The 19,682-nt window shown below is 33.1% G+C and overlaps 3 protein-coding genes across 6 annotated transcripts; all 3 read left to right on the forward strand.

The window, feature by feature from the left end:
- The first annotated feature begins 61 nt into the window (after nt 1–61).
- Nucleotides 62–3,183, forward strand: LOC142552892 (uncharacterized). Its single transcript, XM_075662777.1, has 4 exons — nt 62–632; nt 1,048–1,431; nt 2,038–2,616; nt 2,780–3,183. Exons 1-4 carry the CDS (start codon nt 174–176, stop codon nt 2,909–2,911), a joined length of 1,554 nt encoding a protein of 517 aa, XP_075518892.1. The 5' UTR covers nt 62–173; the 3' UTR covers nt 2,912–3,183.
- Nucleotides 3,184–4,528: 1,345 nt separating this feature from the next.
- On the forward strand, nt 4,529–7,836 carry LOC142552893 (bZIP transcription factor 29-like). 4 transcript variants are annotated; one of them, XM_075662779.1, is made up of 5 exons: nt 4,529–4,813; nt 4,932–6,173; nt 6,245–6,377; nt 6,465–6,549; nt 7,449–7,836. In XM_075662779.1, the coding sequence occupies exons 2-5, from the start codon at nt 5,215–5,217 to the stop codon at nt 7,676–7,678; spliced, it is 1,407 nt and encodes a 468-aa protein (XP_075518894.1). In that variant the 5' UTR covers nt 4,529–4,813; nt 4,932–5,214; the 3' UTR covers nt 7,679–7,836. The 4 variants fall into 4 exon arrangements, with proteins under 4 accessions (XP_075518894.1, XP_075518895.1, XP_075518896.1 ...); XM_075662780.1 differs by having other exon boundaries at nt 4,961–6,173; XM_075662781.1 differs by having other exon boundaries at nt 5,169–6,173.
- A 1,510-nt stretch (nt 7,837–9,346) lies between these two features.
- On the forward strand, nt 9,347–10,939 carry LOC142552894 (putative methyltransferase At1g29790). The gene has a single exon (XM_075662782.1). It carries the CDS (start codon nt 9,490–9,492, stop codon nt 10,729–10,731), a length of 1,242 nt encoding a protein of 413 aa, XP_075518897.1. The 5' UTR covers nt 9,347–9,489; the 3' UTR covers nt 10,732–10,939.
- Nucleotides 10,940–19,682: the final 8,743 nt, after the last annotated feature.

Consider the following 19,682-nt stretch of genomic DNA (forward strand, 5'->3'; position numbering starts at 1 on the left):
TGGACACCGATCCAATTGAAGAGAGAATTTTAACGCACTCCAAGCTCCAGCTCCAGGGTTTAGGTGTTATCTAGTTGTTCTCACCAAACCCTAATTTTCTTTTGAGATTTTCGTTCTCTGTTATTCAGTTTGGAGCTCAAGGAAGTTGAGGATATAAGATATCTGAGCAATAGATGGGCAAGAAGAAGAAATTCATCGACAAGAAGAAGTCGGCGACATTCCAGCTCCTGTCCAGAGACACGTCTGACCCGAATTACACTTCGGATCCCTCTGGTGACCGGGTTTTCGTGCGGGTCGATAATAATGGCTACCCACTCGACTCTTTGACTGGTGACGGAGTGCCGAAGGACGACGTATCTCTAAGGAATCCTGATTTGATTTTTGCCGATTCCCCAGAAGATTGCGGTGGCGATTACGAGGAAAGTAATTATGATTTTGTGGGATCTGGTAAGTACATGAATCACAATGCGGCGTTACCTGATCATGTACGAAAGGAGATTCTGGAGCTGGGGTTTCCGGATGATGGGTATGACTATTTGACTCATTTGCGGGAGATCAAGAACAGGGGCGGCGGTTCAACGTATTATGATAATCCCAAGGCTAGCTTATTGCAGCTCCCGCGAGATGTTAAGGTAAATTGACTAAATATATATATTTATTGTATTTACCAACGTATATTGTTGTGTTCAGTTTGAGCGTATACTTGTTTTTATGATTTTATGAATTGAGTTATATATTGTCCCATTTTTTTAGGGAACAACATATTTATATTTCTTCAGAATTGGAAAATAATCATCTCGACAGTAGCTGCTGGTTGTGTATAATGTGAGTTTCACAAGTTCTACGTGTATAAATTTGGTGAAAAGACGAGATGATAACTGTCGGTGATTCCATATGGAGCAGTAATTGTTTAAAAACATCTTATCGTATTGATAATTAGTTGGTCATTGTTTTTCTATCACTTCAAAAATTACAAGATTTTTGTTTGTCTCGATTTCATTATTTATACGATAATTTTTTTCTCCATTTACTTGTATTACTTGATAGGCATATGACTCGTCGAGGGTTGACGTTCACAAGATAAATGATGTTTCTGTGGAGAAATCAATCTATAGTGTTGCTGCCAAAACAGTCGGTGTGAGATTACAGAAAGTCTTGGATGATGACGTGGCAGCCATGCTTGATGACAGTGATTCGTCCAAGTTCGGATCTGATGTTGAGGATCTGGAAGAGGATTTTGTTGTCATAGCAAATCTCTTAGAAGGAGCAGTTGATGACGATATCGATGCGAAGTTGAACCTCACAGGGGGATCAATGGCTGGTCACAGTCAAAGCGGTAATTTTGGTGTGCTAGAAAATGTGGATGTTAATTCGGGCTTAGTCAATGAGAATCCGAGAGTTCGACGGCCTTTAGATGAGCAGTTTGACTTGGTGCGTGCTGTTTTTCATTTCCTTAAAGTAAGCGTATCACTTTTGTGAAATTCAATAAAATGAAACTTGTGGTTTTATTTTCAAGGAGCTTAGGAACAATTTTCAAGTGAATGCTTTGAACCAAGGGATGAAAAAACTAGTCAGGTTACTGTATTTTATTCATAGTTATTAAAGATGCATGTCAGATTAAGGCGCATGATGGTGGTTTAGGTAAGGGGCAGCATAGTCACCCCTTCATAAGCATTTGCATGGATTTTAGTTTCGCCTTTCTATTGATTGATAATGGATATATATTTATCAACTATCGAACAATATTAGACAAAACTATTTAACAAAGTGCCCATTTTAATGCATTTAAGGCGCTGAGGCACACGCCTCATGTCGAGGCATGTCTTCCCACCTGATGCCGTGCCATGCCTTGCGCATTGGCAAAAGGTTAAGGGGCCACACATCCCTGCATTCATTAGATTCTACAAAGCAACTGAAGTTGACTCCTTACTGATAAAAGCTACAGAGTATACAGATTTTTTGTTGTCATCTGTATTGCGGCGGTATACTTCAGTTGTCTTGTTTTTAAAATTATCATGCTGATGGTATTTCATACAGCTTGAACTTCATGAATATGCCTCTGATAATGAACTTAGTGATTATTCGGATGAGGAAGCAGAGTGTCCGGAGGAGACCCTTGCGGAAAAACTCAATCTTGCTTTCAAGGACCGTCCTTCTAACCTCTTGCATGATGGCAAGGGAAAAGATGATGTCGAGTCACCCAAATCAACTGCAGATGTGATTCGCAGGTGCAAGGAATATGCTGTTGAATACGAAGGAGAAAATGAAAACGAGGAGGAAACATTAGTTGAAAGTAGCGACGAGTCAGAAGTATGGGATTGTGAAACTATCGTTTCTACTTATTCAACTCTTGACAATCATCCTGGTAAAATTGGTGCTCCAGAGGCAAGGAGGAAGAAGAAGCTAGCTGAAACCATATTTGGTGCCTCTGACGCACCTAACCAAGTGATTGCTCTGAAAGGAAAAGAAAAGATTGCTGTAGATTTTTTACCTCATAGTAGAAAACATGTCGAACAGAAATCAAATGATGAGAAAGAGGCTAATTCTAAGAAAGCTGCAGTTCAGAAGAGGAAACCACACGGTCAAGAATCAAAGGAGGAAAAGAAAGAAAGAAAGGTAGTATAAAATTGTGAAGTTTACATTATTGTTGATAAATATTCTTGCTTTTTCAGTGACTTGACTAACTGATTTAATCTTGATGGCCTCATCCTTTTTCACAATTTCTGCATGGGCTTTCTTGGTTTAGTTGGATTGTCAAATCTGATCAGTTCATTTGCAGGGTGCTGTGAAATTAGATCGACGTGAAGCACGGCAGAGGAAAAAGGAAATGAGAGGCCTTTACAAATCTGAAGCCCAGAATGCCCAGAAAGTTGCAGCTTTCACTGGTCCCTCATCTATTCATCTAACGTGAACACCATACGCTTGTTCGTGTTATTTATTTATTTTTCTTCTGGGTCTTTTAGCTGTTTCGAACCTCTACTTCTTGGATTGTTTGAGCTGCATGACAGATAGGGTTGATGGAGAAACAGAAGAGAGGGTTTAGGGAAACTGGTAATTTTCCGCAATCGACTTATGATTTCATTCCATGTGATGGGACCTTTATAATGGTAGAAGTGTATACAACTACCCAACACAGGATTGAATCTCATCTTATCTGAACTGAGTGATTTGGCTGCTCTTTAATCCGCAAAGTCGAAACGTTTTTTTCCTATATTTATAATGGACCTTAGCCTGCTAATTGCATCAGAAGAGAACATATATACACTGATAGCCCTTTATTTAGTGGGAAAAAGACCAGAACTCAAAAGCATTCACATAATAATCTTCCCTTGTCGGAGGAACTCGAATTTATTGTACTTAGTTGTTTTAATATATACATTAATTTCTAGTGTATATTGAATTATTTTAAGTTTATTTTAAAGAAATGTAATGTGCATTAAATAAGTCGAACACCGATTTCGACAACAATTTGGACTATAAGGTTTTCGCGATAGAACGAATTATACTTCGCCAATAATCAACAGATGGCAGGGGAAACAGTTACGAATCACACTTGGTACAAATGGAAATCAAATGGTGGGAATGGGATCAAAATGATCACGGAGCAAAGAGACACTGGCTCACATCACCCTACACCTTAAGGTTCAAGAAAAATAAGTGAAATCCAGGAATTATCCAAAACATTCGCTCAAAATGGTCAACATCTAGATTCATATTTAATCATCTTAAATTTGACTAGGTCTTTGTGAGACGGTCTCACGATTCTTTATCTGTGAGATCGGTCAATCCTATCGATATTCACAATAAAAAATAGTACTTTCAATATAAAAATAATATTTTTTCATGTATTACTCAAATAATAGATCCGTCTCACAACGACCCGTGAGACCGTCTCACAACGACCCGTGAGACCGTCTCACACAAATTTTTGCCCATAAATTTTCTGTTCCTCACACATCTTACTTATGCTTCTTTGAAGGGTTATCATAGAATTCAAAGTGTAATTTGATTTTATAAATATTACAGTAAATGTTGCAATTTATTTTACAAATTAAATAATATAATATAATTAAAGTTTGTGGTAGTCTTGGAGAATTCCATTTGATACGAAAGTACAGTTTATTTTAATTTAGTAAAACTAATTATTCATGAAATTTATTTAAATTAGTAAATTTAAATTTTGTGAAACTATCGTTACAATGTAAATTTTGAGAAAATATGGGTTTTTTTTTTCATAGTATAAAAATAATCGTGTTAAATATTTGAAATAAGGATTTTACGAATATTTGACCAAATGTTCGGTATATTTGAATCTTATCCCGAATCTACTAAAAAATTGATGAAATATTCGATATTTTTATTTTAATTTGTGTAATTATTAACAATCGTTGTTGATTGGATATAATATTTTAAATTACATGAAGTATATATATGACATAAAATCTTCTTGTAAATAACATGTTTGTAATAAAGTGGGCCTAGAGTTAATGCGGTTGACATTTCTTGCCCGAAATGCAAATGCAGATGTAATTGAAATGGATAGAGGATGGAAGCCTGCACTCGACTGAGATAGCGATAAAGGAAAAAACATTTTCACATTCCATTCTCCCACACTCGTCTATTTAACAATTATATTTCGTCATTTTTTATGCAATCCAAAGTTTTTGTCTTCTAACGATATCACCGCCATTATCAGCGGGAAATTCGCTCAAAAGTCCATATTTTGTTGTAATAAATATATATTTCAATTTCAGGGTTTTCGTCATTGAAGAAGCTAGCTGAAAGGGGTGTTTTCTGCTCCTTTTGTTCACAGGTGCGACCATTTTGTCAACGCGTTTTGGATTTTATCTTGTTTTTGTTTTTTTAATTCTGGTACCTGTGCGTCATTGTGTTTTTCGTTTTTGGGGTTTTTTTTTCCATTGATGTTCAAGTACGAATGAACTGAATATGGTGTCTGAAGATTTTGAATGGGAGTCACAGTGAAGTTCGCTTTTGGGGTTCTTGAATAAAAGGCTTTATTTTTCATAGCTGAAGGAATTCGGTGATTGCGATTTTGAGAGTCGTTTGTTGTGTTGTATTGAGATAGCTTGACTGGGGAAGGTGTTCTGTTTACGTATTTGATTCTCCGATCCGTTTGTTGGCATAAAGTTCGAGCTTTTGTTGTAAAGGGTCCAAGGTTTGATTGTGTGAATCCTCGGAGTTTGGTCCATTTTGATGGCTCAGCCCAATTTGAAACAATCCGTGAATCGAGCTTTCAATGTAGGGGGCGCTCATGCGAGGTCTATATCCCAACCCTCATTTTTTGCAAACAATTCCTTGCCTCCTTTGAGTCCTTTCCCTCCTAGCGAATCGTCACTGGCTTCATCGAACTCAAACATGAAAGATGTGTCCATGGAGGAGACAGACGTTAGTTCTAGAGGTCCTCCTATGGCTCCGTCTATTCGGAGGGAAAATTTGTTTCGAGCCACTGACAGCCTCCCCCCTCGTAGAGGACATCACCGTTCTAATAGTGATGTTCCGTTAGAATTCTCAGCTATGATTCAGTCTTCTCCTCAGTTGCTTCCGATAAGTGGTCAAGGGATGTTTGGAAGAACTGCAAGTATGAGAGAGAATATGGGAAATGACAAGCCCATTGGGCTGATGAGACAAGACATGGATATCCCAACTCATGGAAAGATCAGTGCAGATGGAATAGGTGACAGAAGATTGGAGGGAGAGGTTGTGGACGACTTGTTTAATTCTTTGATTAATTTGGATCAAGTGAATGCTATGAATTCCTCTGTTGTCGAGCATAAAGATAATGGAACAAAGTTAAGTGGTGGCGACAGCAGCAATACCGAGTTAGAAATTATCTCAAAGCATGGAAAAAATTTGAGAGAGGGAGTCAAAAGGAGTGCCACTGGAGATATTGCACCGCCAGCTCGTCATCACAGAAGTCTTTCAGTGGATAGTGCCATTGGGAATTTTCAATTTGGTGATGAATCACCGAAGTTACAGTCTTCCTTGTTCAATCGGGTGGATCAGATCTCACCAAGCAATTCGGCATGCGACAACTCAGTTAAGCTAAACATTGAATTTGGACATGGTGAATTTAATGAAGTTGAGCTGAAAAAGATTGTGGCGGATGAGAGACTTGCAGAAATTGCTGTATCAGACCCTAAACGGGCAAAAAGGTATGATTTAAACAATTTTACTGACGCAGCTGCTGATGTCAAGCTTTTTTACGTAGTTTTTTTTTTTTCAGGATATTGGCTAATCGGCACTCAGCTGCTCGTTCCAAGGAGCGGAAGCTGCACTATATATCTGAATTGGAACACAAGGTGCAAACTCTGCAAACAGAGGCCACCACACTGTCAGCTCAATTTACTATTCTACAGGTTTGTAGTCAGTGACTGGCCAGTTATCCTGCATTTTTTGCAATGAACACCAATAATGTGGTAACACGAGTCATGTTTCATCTGCAGAAAGACTACAGTGAGCTAACCAATCAGAACAATGAATTGAAGTTTCGTCTTAAAGCTATGGAGCAACAGGCACATCTCAGAGATGGTATTCATATTTCATCCATTACTATAAATTTGTGTTTCGATTTTTTGCTCTCGTTCGGTAATGCGCTTATTCTCATCCAGATAGTATGCGCTCGTACCATATAGAGAAGATGAGAAACATATCCTTGTAGCGTTTTAGAATGCTTTATATTACCCGATTATAAATTGTAGTTGCATTCTATTTTCACTCTTCTTTAACATTTCTTTGCATTATGTGTTGCACAACCTTGGCACAGTATTTTGTCAGAGTCATTTAAAAAAACTTTTAAGGAATTTCCCGAGGTAGTATGACTTGTGATACTTTTGCTTCAACAGTAGTTACTCTCTACAGTTTTGACAGATTACTGATTCTGTATCTTCTCGCATATCTCTTCTAGTTATACTCAGAATCACAATTCATGTTTCTGGAGCCTGTCCAGCAAAGCAGCCGCTCTAGTAATTCAAGTTTTATCTATTTATATGCTTTTAGAATCCTACGTGCGTTTTCCATTCATCTGCTTTGTTAGTAGACGATGAAATTTAGATCTCATCAACTTGAATTTTATCAAGCATTCACATCTGTTGCTAAGTTGACCATGGTGACATGGTACATTTTTTGAAGCATCATGAACGGCATTAGGAATGTTAAACAATTACTGTGCTAAAGGGTGGTGCATTGTATGGAATCTGCTGCTTGTAATTATTTGACATGGTTCCAGCCTTTGGAGTGTGCAAAATAACTCAAGAAATTCAAACCCTATACTTGCCGCTTTTTTGTATTTAGCTATAGCAACATAGTTAGATTTTTGTTTAGAATAACTTTCTACATAGAATATTAGTTACTTTTGTTATTTTTTATGATATTTTTTATCGGCCGTGCGCTGGATAAAAGAATTGTCTTCCGGACTTTTTATGGGGCAGCTTTACATGAAGCATTGACTGCCGAAGTTCAACGACTAAAGCTTGCAAAGATGGAGCTTAGAGAAGATGGAAGAACATCTAATAGCATTGCTCAGCAGGCCCCTGTAAAGCACCAGATGTGGCAACTACAACAACTTTCACCAAATCAGCAGCCCGATCAAATCCGACGAATATCAGTCCCAGCATCCACGAACTCTTCAACTGCTTCAACTGCACCTGCCTCCGCATAAAGGCACAAATGGCGAGATTTGAACCTATCAACTTTTACTGTGTTTTGTGGCTTGGTTTAGAGAATAACTGTTCTGTTCATCTGATTGTATGTTGATGTATAAAGGAGGTATACTACAGTTTGACTTGACTTTTAATCTAAGCTGCCGGGTGTTGTTCTTGTCTGTTTCACCGCTATAAATCTATATATTCTTTAGAAATTCAATGTTACTCTTTGGACATGAGTTTTTGCCTCTCTTGTCGAGGACCTCTGGCAGAACAAAGACAAAAACAAATGCATCTGTCAGCATAATAAAGTAGTAGTTTACAAACTACATTAGCCACGAAGTGTTTTTTTCAACTTTTTTGTAGTATTAGCATAGCTGTCATGTGCAAAAAAAGGATAATTACATATTTTTTGTCCCACTAAATTTTTCTTGTTCTAGTTTCAGCTCATACGAATCATGTCACCATTAGAATTTAGAGGCTCGATGACCTGTCATCCAAGGATTTTAATGAAAGGTAAATAATTGTGTGAGACGGTCTCACGGGTCGTATTTTGTGAGACGGATATCTTATTTGGGTCATCCATGAAAAAGTATTACTTTTTATGCTGTGAATATTACTTTTTATTGTGAATATCGATAGGGTTGATCCGTCTCACAGATAAAGATTCGTGAGACTGTTTCACAAGAGACATACTATCAATGAAAAATATCCTCGAATCTTGTCTCCGAGTTATCTTCTGGCTTATCCTTCACCCATACAACAAATTCGCTTAAAGAAATCAACTTTTAATCACTTCCTAAAAAAATCTATCATAATATTATAATTATAATTTAGCTCATAATATAGGAGTTTAAAATTACTTAATCATACAATTTTTAGTATATTTTGAAAAGTACAATTTGTTATTTTAACAAAATTAAATGTGCCATTTGTTTTTTCATAGTACTTTCCAAGTTCTCTTTTCAAATTAAAATCAAATATCCCTTATGTATGTCAGGCCCCGTGAAATTATGTCTACTTTAAAAAACGTGTAAGTGCTACATTTTATATATTGGGAAAAAAAAAAAACTTATCCTGTTTTAAATACCATATATCCGATTGGAAATTGGGTAGCTAAATTATCCAATTTTAATTTTAAAAATATATGTATGTGTAGTGTGCCTATCATTTTCATTTTTTTAGGGGAAAAACATTAAACGGAGTGCACTCCATTCAAAATTTCACAAAAAAATTTAAAATAAATAAATAAAATTTGAACTGGTCGGGTCGATTTGTAAAAATAAATTTTACTATAGATACACACATGCATATGTAATTTAAAAGAATATGTCTCTCATGAAACAAATTCACTTATCTTTATTCGTCAGATGTATCAATTCTAATCATATTTATAATAAAAAGTAATATTTTATTAATAAAAATAATTTTTTTTGTAAGTAAGTTAAGTAGAATTTATATTTCATGAAATTGACTTGTGAGATCAGTGTAACGAAAATTTAATTTTAAAAACTTTGACTCTTTGCCAAAAAGACCGAATCATAGCCATCGATTTTTACACCTCACTCCACAACAAGATATTATTTCACCCCAATTTGAAGCAGATCCTGCAACCCAACTGGATCTACGTACATACGGTCCAAAAAGTACCGACTAAAACTCCTTATAACCATGTTTAAACGTACCTTATCAATGTCCTAATCAAAATAAATTCTCTACAGCTTGCTCGTTCACTCTCTGAAGCGGAATCTTGATTCTATCACTGTTTATATTTTCACTTCCTGCCTTCTTTTACTATCTGAAGATCGGGATTGATTAGGCAACTAAAATGGGTTCTGTTTCTTTGAAAATCGGAGATGGAACAGCAAGATTCAAGAGGGCATCTGTTTGTTCCTCTTCTGTGAATTTGATGATGCTTTTTTCAGTAATAACCACAAATGTCTTTGCTTTTTATGCTTTCACATACCAACCCACTACAGTTCACCATAATCCAAAGAACATGGCTGTGATCTCAGAAAAAGTGACTTTAATTCTGAGAGAGATCGAATCTTCGCAGAAGAAGCTGGCCCAGATGGAGAAAGAAATACTGGGGTATGAAAGCCTCGACCTTTCGAGACTCAATGTTGCAAATGAGCTCAAAGAGTTCTTAAACCCCCATCAGCTGCCTTTAGGGAAAGATTCGAGAACTGGAATCACTGAGATGGTGGCATCTGTGGGGCATTCTTGTGAGAAATCTGTGGATTTGCTGTCCCAATTTATGAGTTACAAAGTCAATGGGCTCTGTCCTGATGATTGGAGCCTTGGTCAGAAGTTGATTCTTCAAGGATGCGAGCCTTTGCCGAGGAGGAGGTGCTTTGCGAAGACAGTTCCTAAGGTGGGTTTACAGCCTTTTCCAGTGTCACTTTGGGAAAATGTTAGTGAAAAGGCATTTAGTTGGAGTGGTCTAGGATGTAAGACTTTTGCTTGTTTGAAAAGTAAGAAATTGAATCGGGATTGTGCTGGTTGTTTTGATATTGTTAATGGCTATGAGAATCAAAGATACGTTAAGGCACGAAGCAAGAATGATTTCCTTATCGATGATGTGTTGGCTATGGGAAATGGTGGGATTAGGATTGGATTTGATATTGGTGGCGGCTCGGGGACTTTTGGTGCTAGAATGGCTGAGAAAAATGTGACTATGGTGACTGCCACTCTGAATGTGGATGCGCCTTTTAATGAATTCATTGCCTCTCGGGGACTTTTCCCTCTGTATTTAAGCTTGGATAGCAGGTTTCCGTTTTTTGATAATGTGTTTGATTTGGTTCATGCGGCTAATGGATTGGATATTGGGGGTAAACCTGAGAAATTAGAGTTCTTGATGTTTGATATTGATCGTGTACTTAGGGCTGGTGGATTGTTTTGGTTGGATAACTTCTACTGTTCCATCGATGACAAGAAACGGGATCTAACTCGATTGATTGAACGATTCAGGTACAAGAAGTTAAAGTGGATTGTGGGAGAGAAAGTTAATGGTCCAGGGAAATCAGAAGTATACTTGTCTGCTGTTCTACAGAAACCAGTAAGAATATAGCGAAAAGCTTCTCCCGAGAAATTCTTCACGTTTCATACTACAAAGATTCATTGAATTCTATTACTTTACACTCTCAAGATTCCTTTTTAGTGCTAAATAAGTGGTATTGACTGTTATTTTCTTCTCTGTAATGGCAATTGCAACCGAGGATGGTCTGTTTAGTTCTATTTCTCTTTTATATTATTAAGGTTTATATCTTTTCCTTCTCTATTATCAGTTTCTAGTCAGTAGACAGTTAAATATGAAGGCCATCATTTTGTAATTCATAGTTATGTAATTAAGTAGCATCCAAAATTCATAAGTTAGAATCCAAATGATGCCCTTTGGTTATTCCGAGTTGCGACGACAAACTGGACTTGATCCGTGCTATCTGGAGTTCGTAGGCCAAGTTACATAGTCAATATTTATTAGCGCCAAGGCAACCGTAACACAACTTATTTGTGTTTTAGTTCATTAGTCTATTCTGTTGTTTCCCCCTCCCTCATTATAGGCATTGGTCCCTGAATACTTGACTAAGAACATGGAAACGACAAATAACTATTCCAGTATGAAGTGTAGTTTCATTTCTTGTCGACTAAATCTTCGTCTTTGTACACAAATCGATACAAGTAAAAGCATTAGTGATCACCTCCTCATGTCCGCATTTGACCCACCCCCGAGTTTGTCGTTCTCCAGTTTCTTTTTTATTTCACAACTTGTTTCTACTTCATTTTGGCAACTGTCTTCGGAATTATTGTTCGATCATGTGTCTGTAGATGCTTCTTGTAGTAGTTGGATCTATTTCAAGATTTTCAAGTTACCTATGTTTTCTGTGTCATTGTATATTCGTTTCGATTGGATCAGTTAACCTTGAGTTAATCAGATTTGAACCCCCATTGAATGATTCTTTAAGACCGAGCCTTTTCACAATAGGTGAATTATTGCAATTACCCATTTTGCAACTCACTTTTATTATACTTTAGTTATTGGAAAATTCGTAGCATTCCCAAAGCTGGATGTTGAAATTCTTAACGTGTCCTGTGGAGTTTTGTATGGAATGTTGTTACTTTCAGTTTTAGTGTTGGATCCTACCCGCTCGTCCTTTCTCTGTATCTTCCTTTCAAGATTCTCATTGCGTCTGGATAGAAGGATTTTTGGTTTAAATCTTTCTGTGTCACTTACTTTCAAGATTCTCGTTGTGTTTGGATGGAAGGATTTTTTATTTAGATCGAAAGGTTCGAAATGACAAATTTCAAATATCTGAATACGAACGCAACCTTAAGGGATCCGCCGAGGAAGATGTAGGGGATTTTGTTCAATCAATTGTCGAATTGGTTTCGTTAGTTCGATCGTTGAAAGTTTTTTTCTGAAATAATGTAATTAAATTAATCCGACTCCATGGACTATTGGTGCATGAAATATCTCAGCACTTATTCTTATTTCAGTTGGTGAAGCCCATATTACAATTACTATGATACCCATATTTTTTCTTTGTTGCCACAAACTTTTTTTTTAGCTTATTGATAATTTCAAACACTCTTTTTTATATTACTTTAATTAATTTTGTAGATTTTAAAAGTCGAGAGTTATTCAATCAAGATTTTTATATATTCTATAGAAATTTAATGATATACAAAATAAAATTTTGTTGATTTTTAAAAGTTTAAAAACTTTACAAAATTCTTAGAGTTTTTGAAAATGTAATTGGACTTTTATTAATTTCATCCGGTTCATTAATATACAAACATTAAAACTTAAATTACAATTATAATTTGTCAAAAAAATGCTTTTGGTACAACTTAAATATTTGAATGGATTTTTAAAGATACAGTCGGTGTTAAATGTGCAACTGAAATATTTTAAAATGTACATCAGTTCAAGTGTAACGTTTCGATTGCTCTCTTCCAATAATTACCCTTCTTACAATCAATTAGAATCGAATCTGTGACCTTGATTATGATACCAATTGTAAGATCGAATGTTTGCCACTTTATCAAATCTATAGCTGGTGGTAACAGTACAATTCAAATATTATAAAATGAACAGTAACTCAAATATCACATTTCGATTATTCTATCAAGTAGGCATAATTATTTGCATCAAACAATAAGTGTCAAGTTTAATATGTATGGACCAAAAATATTATAGTGATGAACTGTTAAGAGTGTGTTAGGTTCCATATATTTCATGAAATTTGGTAGGGTTTGGAAATAAAAATCTCATTTTGAGTGTTTGGTATAATAAAATTTTAAAAAATTGATTGTTATTTGATATAACTAAATGAAACCTTAGTTAAACTAAAAGATTCCATAAAATTTCATGGGATTTGGATTATATTAACAAAATCACTTATTTTTTCATTTTCAAAACTAATTAAAAAATCATTTTATCAAAAAACAATACATTTTATTTACACATTTATCGTACAAATGAAAAAATTATTTTGACGGGAGAAATCTATTGAATCTGTAGGAGTCACATCTAGATTCTCGGCGTTGGTGGATCGAATATGCTCTTACAATAAATTGAGTTAATCATTTTAGTAAAGCCATTATGTATATAAAGTAATAGCTATATTGGCCAATTGTATAGTCTCACAGACCCGAACCCGAGCCTGAGACGTGACAGATACCACCGCTCGGACCACCACCGATGAAGAGTTGGCCTACGCCCCCACAAACTCATGATAGAGATACCTCTCTAGGCTCCAACCTTGCCTTGAGAGACAACTCCATGTTCATTGGGCAAAAGACTACTTTTATTAAAAATCCCACATTTTATTAATATGTAGTAAAACAAAAACAGACCATTACATCAAAATTTTTAATTATATTACAAAAAAAACTTAAAATAGTAATATATATATACACCATATATATATATATATATATCACTGAAAATTATGCAAATAATTATCATCAAAGTACAACTAAACTACAAAAGCCAATAATGAACAAAACGACACTCAAATTACGTATGCTTTAGGGAAACAATACAGTCAACATATTATATGTTATATTGTCAAAAATATATATAAAAAAACAAATTATTTGGTTAACATTAAAGTTGGTTGATCGAAATCATAACCTCACATTATGCACACACACACCTGAAGATGGAATTTTTATTTTTCTAATATTCGATATTTTATGTTATCTTATTTAATTAGATATTTAAATTATAAGTACCCTCTTAATAATAGTACTAAACATTCGATCTGTATTAAAATAACATCTTATACGTAACTTTTTGTCACTGGAAATGTATGATTAGTTGCCTACGTGTAATACTCGAGTCATACATCTAATGAAATATGAATACATGAAATTATAAAAACAAAATCCAAATAAAAAATCATTAAACCAACCAGGCATTTTTTAGACTTTTTAATTAAAATTTTAAAATAATCAATTAATCATTATCATTTCAATTCAATGTTTTGGACTCCATATAGTATTTACGAAATTATTGGCAGGATTAAAATTGTGATAATTAAAATAAGTAAAGAATTGCATTTACAAATAAAAATTGGAAAAAAAACTTGTGTGAGACGGTTTCACAAGTCGAATTTTGTGAGACAGATATCTTATTTGGGTCATCCATGAAAAATTATTATTTTTTATACCAAGAGTATTATTTTTTATAGTGAATATTGGTAGGGTTGACCCGTCTCACAGATAATGATTCGTGAGATCGTCTCACAAAAAACCTACTCTAAAAATTATTAATTATCATCAGGAAAAAGAGAGTAATTAATAGGAATGGAATTAAATTTTGGCTTTCATATTTGTCTGAAACCCACCGAACCATATAAGCTCCTACAAGTACAACAAACTGCACCACACAAAGTTGTCGCTGGCACTGGTGAGGGGGACTGACTGACAAATGTTCAAAATTAATTCCCTTTATATATAAAAAAATTAAAATAATATATAAATAAAAGATTTTAAAAAATTAATTATACCATAAAATTGGGGTAATATATTCTCATGCAAAATGGGTTGATTAAGGTCAAATTTAAGATTTATAAAAAAAATGAAGTTTTTATATACACACATATATAGAGTGATGATTTAGACTTTTAGATTCGTTAAACTCTTCCCATCATTTTAACTTTTATTTTAAAACTTTATGAAAAATATCTATTTTCAAAAAAAGATTTTTAAGTCAAAAAACAAATATTCATTGAATATTAACAACGTAAATAGATAAAAAAAAATCAAGAAATATATTATTTTTATCGTGAGACGATAGATATATCAAATTTATATATGTAATAAATAATTATAATTTTTATAAATTAATTTAAATAAAAAAAAGTATCACGAAGGTGATAATAATTTTCGTACAAGATATATATATATTTCCCAAGTTCCTTTTTTTCCTTTTTTATGTATCGATGGTATGTACTGTGAATTTTAATTCTGACAAAATTGACACCTATTTTGCAATTCAGTTGATAAGACAAGACGCCCTTCGCTGTTATATGTGTTATCCTAGGAATCCTATGATTTTCATGAACAGAAACTCTACGTACCCCTTTTTTTTCAAACTTGTTACAGAAGTGGCATTTAGTGTCGCATTCGGATCTGTGACAGGAAATCTAAGAGCCTCTGTTTTGCTTGTTTTGTTTGTCGACTGATTTTCAAATAAAAAGTCAAATTGAGGAAATATAATTTTAAAAATAAAATAATAATAATAATTTTCTGAAATTTGCAAAAAAATAAAAATAAATTCATCTCGATTTGTCTTCAAATAAAATATTTCAATTTTTAACTAATTCGTCTATCATTATAGACAGCACGAACAAAGATAAAATGTCATACATATAAAAAAAATCGATTCATAATTTCTAACATCTACCCATCGCGTGATTCCTATCAACCGATTCGTTGAGCGTAAACTAATAATACGAATTGGATCATGTAACTTCATTCAAAAATGAAACTCTTTTTGAATTCTTATTAAATGATAAAACATTATCATAATTACCATAATGAAGAATGAATAATCCTGGAATGAACATTAAAAAAAAAGTTTAAAATGTGAACATATTTTTATTTTTAACTGTCGAACACATTTTATTTTAATATTATAAAAATTCAGTAACATTTATCTATTCTGATCGAGAGTTTTACACTTAATTTTTTAAAACACGAGATTTTTTTATGATAATTACTTTTACATAACGTTTTTTTTACAAAAGATGTTGATACAAATTAATTCTATTTTTGCGATAAAAAATCTCACACCGATCCATTTCGTAATATTATTCACCTTTTATTTATATGTAGTTATAATTCTATTTCGAGAATTATTATCAAATCAATTAGAAAAGGGATTTCTCATAAATTATTGTTGTAAAGATTATATGTAGATAGTGGTTAGCACATGTGTCCACGTACCATAAAGATTTACTTTTGTAATATAATACGTAAAAAGTATTAAAAAAATTCCAAAAATAAAAAAATAAGAATAATCGAAATAAATATATCATATTTTTTTTAATTAAAAAAAGTGGTATCTGCCTACATGTCATTCTAAAAAGGAACTCATGTGTCTATGGCTATACAGGTAGATCGATACCCCGATGGCACCAATATTTGGTTGTAATTATTTACTACATTTGATAACACAGTTAATACATTTACTATGTTATAAATTACATTAAACACCATTTTATTAGATTATCTGATACACGTCTATCGTCGATCGTTTCGTTTCGTTTCGTGTAAGAAATAAACATTTATCAATGTTATAAATAATTATTTGGTTAGAGTATCAGATACATTCTTGTAGGACAATTTTTTCTCATTCCCTCTACACACACATATATATACACATATTTATATTATATTTATGTACAATATTGAATGCTTGTAGATAATGTGACAGCAAAATGTTAAGTTTTGGATTAGATATCAGGTTCGATAATCAATTATATCAATCTCATCTTCACTTCAAATCAATGAAATATTGAATTATATGTGTATTTGGTACTAATTTAACTTTTGCATGAGATTTTATTATTTTATGTGCTTTCCCTTTCAATCGATTCTTAGATCCGATGGAAAATTTTTAAACATATTAGTTATTAAATCAATTTTTCAGTTTTCAAAATTATAATTACTTTTATATCCCCAAACTAATTCCCAATAGCGGAAAAAACGAACTACATGCATTGATAACATGAGACATTTTATTCCCAATCATGTTTTAGTTGGTCGAAATTCACATCACCCACCCTGTATTTGCGTGCACATGTTAATTAAAAATATGTTTCTTGTTTAACGATTTCACTTATCTTTGTTCGTGAGACGAGTAAATAATATCCGTACTTTCAATAAAAAAATAATACTTTTGACATAAAAAAACAATATTTTTTATGGTTGAGCCAAATAGGATATTCGTATCACAAAAATAATCCGCAAGACCGTATCACATGCGCTTTTGTGATTAATTATTTCTCTAATGTATATATATAATATATTATATATATACATATATATACATATGTATATATAAGTTTTCTGTACTATAAATTTTTATTAAATTTTAGTCAAAATTTTTCTTTTCACAAAATTCAGGAACCATAATAAAATATTTGGATGAGATTTGCTTGTTATAAATTAAAGAGCGTAGCCAAAGCATGTAATATTTAATAAATTGATTATGTATGACTTTGCAATTAGGTATTTAGTGAGTATAGCCAGCTAGCTGTACTTAGACGATTAACATGTTCTTTAATATACAGGTTTAATGTCCGACAGATGTAACATCATAAATTTCGACAATACGAGATTATTAATACAAACTCCGACGCAGGAAAATAAAAATAATAAAAATAATTAATTGAAATGGGACTGGATAGAAAATATATTTTTTTTAAAAAAAGGAGAATTCACTTATAAAAAATTTATTACTTTTTTATTTTATTGTTCGTGGGATGGCGATTAAATTTAATTTAAATGCCCTCGAGAATGATTAACCAAAATGTAAGGAAATGCATCTGACTGGAAACCAGAAAAATAGCAAAAATAATTATTTTAATGATACAACTGATAGGACGCTGTTCGCCTTAAGAAAGGAGGTACAAGTAATTAATTTACTAAATCAAATCTTTTTTTTATTTCCTTTACCAGTTACTAATTACTCTTCAAAAATTTAAAGTCACTTTTCATTTTTTTCTTAGATTTTATGTTTACCTACTGTACCTATTTCCACCGTCATCAACGAGGTGATAATCACATATGATATGTACAATTTAAAAACGCTTCATCAGTTCAAAAAGAAGAGAGTCACTTCATTGGTGAACGCACAGATAAACACGACGAGTAATCAATATATCAAAATTATATATATATTTTTAAGCATCTTAAGGATTGTTATTTGGAAAATGAAAAAGTTTCCATGGCAAAAGATCACCGTAATCTTGATTAAGGTTACATAAACGTCGAGTTTTGGAATTCTCTTGCAGTCGTAACCCTACTGTTTGTTCTATCATAACCAACATTTCATATGTTCAAAAAAAAAAAAAAACCAACATTTAATAATTCCAATAATTTTATCTTTGTTAAATTCAAGAAAGATCATGTGATGTAATGAGGGAATCATAAAAAAAATATTTAAAGCATAAAGTAAAAAAGAAAAGACATTATTTTAAAAATACAAAAACTATCCAATTAAATTAAATAATAATATTTTTGTAAAAATATAATTCAGGGTACTAATATTAATATAAAATTTTGGCATATTCATAATATACGGTTTTTTTAAATTTTTTTAGTGCAATTATTAGACCAGATTTTAGAAGATTTTATAAAAGTCCAAATAAATTTAATGTGTGAAGAAAATCAAAATTTAAATACGGGCAGGGATCAGATAGAGCGGCAGCACATGGCAGCAAAAGTGCAGACGCGCCACCATCAAATCATGAGCTGGACTGACGGTGGTCCAAACAACCACTACCAATATCTAAGAATACAGCTCACATCTCCTTTTTATTTTATTTCTCCCAAGGGCGGTTTGGTACTTTCAATCCACCACGATTAACATTTTTATTTAAAATGAATTTAGAAAGTATTTATGTCAGCACTTTTATTTAAATTATTTTTTCTTCAGGGCTAGCTGTGGCTTATAATCGTTTTTTTAAAATAAAAACCCATTAAAAATATATTATTTTATTGTATATTTATGATTTGACAATTAATTAATTTGGAATTAAGAAGTCAATTCACATTGTATGTCCGAATCCATTTTAATTAGAAAGCAAAAATTTATCTGAGGCAGTCTCATGTACGTATTTTATGAGACGAATCTCTTATTTGGATCATCTATAAAAAATATTAATTTTTATGCTAAAAGTATTACTTTTTATTGTGAATATCGATAAGATTGATCCGTCCCATAGATAAAGATTCGTTAAACCGTCTCACAAGAGACTTATTCGTAATATTATTATTATATTGGTACAACATCAGTAACTTATCGAAAAAAACTAAAAATTACTAAAAAATAAAGACGAACTAAAAATGAAATTTGTAAAGAAACCAAAATTTTCAACTTGAAATCATAATTAATTTCCCAGAAATGATGCTCCTGAATTTAAAAAGTTGATCGCAGGAGCCTTGCACTCATTGCCTTTTTATGGGACAGATGACACTGTTCAGTGCTCCACACTTCCACCACCACCTCCTCCTCCTCCTCCTCCTCCCCACCACCGCCACCTTCACCTTCTCCGTCAATTATATTTCTGAACAAAGATCGTGGCTTTTTAATAAATAAATATCCATTTCACTGCATTGCTGGTAAGTGTGATGTGTATGCAAGAAGAGTCGATTGATCTTCGGTGACATTCGATTTTTTTTCCTTTTGTGCTTATGTTATTGCACTGCGTTGTCTATGGCTGTGATCGAAATTTCTAACTTCCATATGTTGTTGTTGTGGTGTGTACGTGTGTGCGTGTGCGTTTT

Source organism: Primulina tabacum, chromosome 8, assembly GCF_025594145.1.
Source record: "Primulina tabacum isolate GXHZ01 chromosome 8, ASM2559414v2, whole genome shotgun sequence".
In the NCBI taxonomy this organism is placed as follows: domain Eukaryota; kingdom Viridiplantae; phylum Streptophyta; class Magnoliopsida; order Lamiales; family Gesneriaceae; genus Primulina; species Primulina tabacum.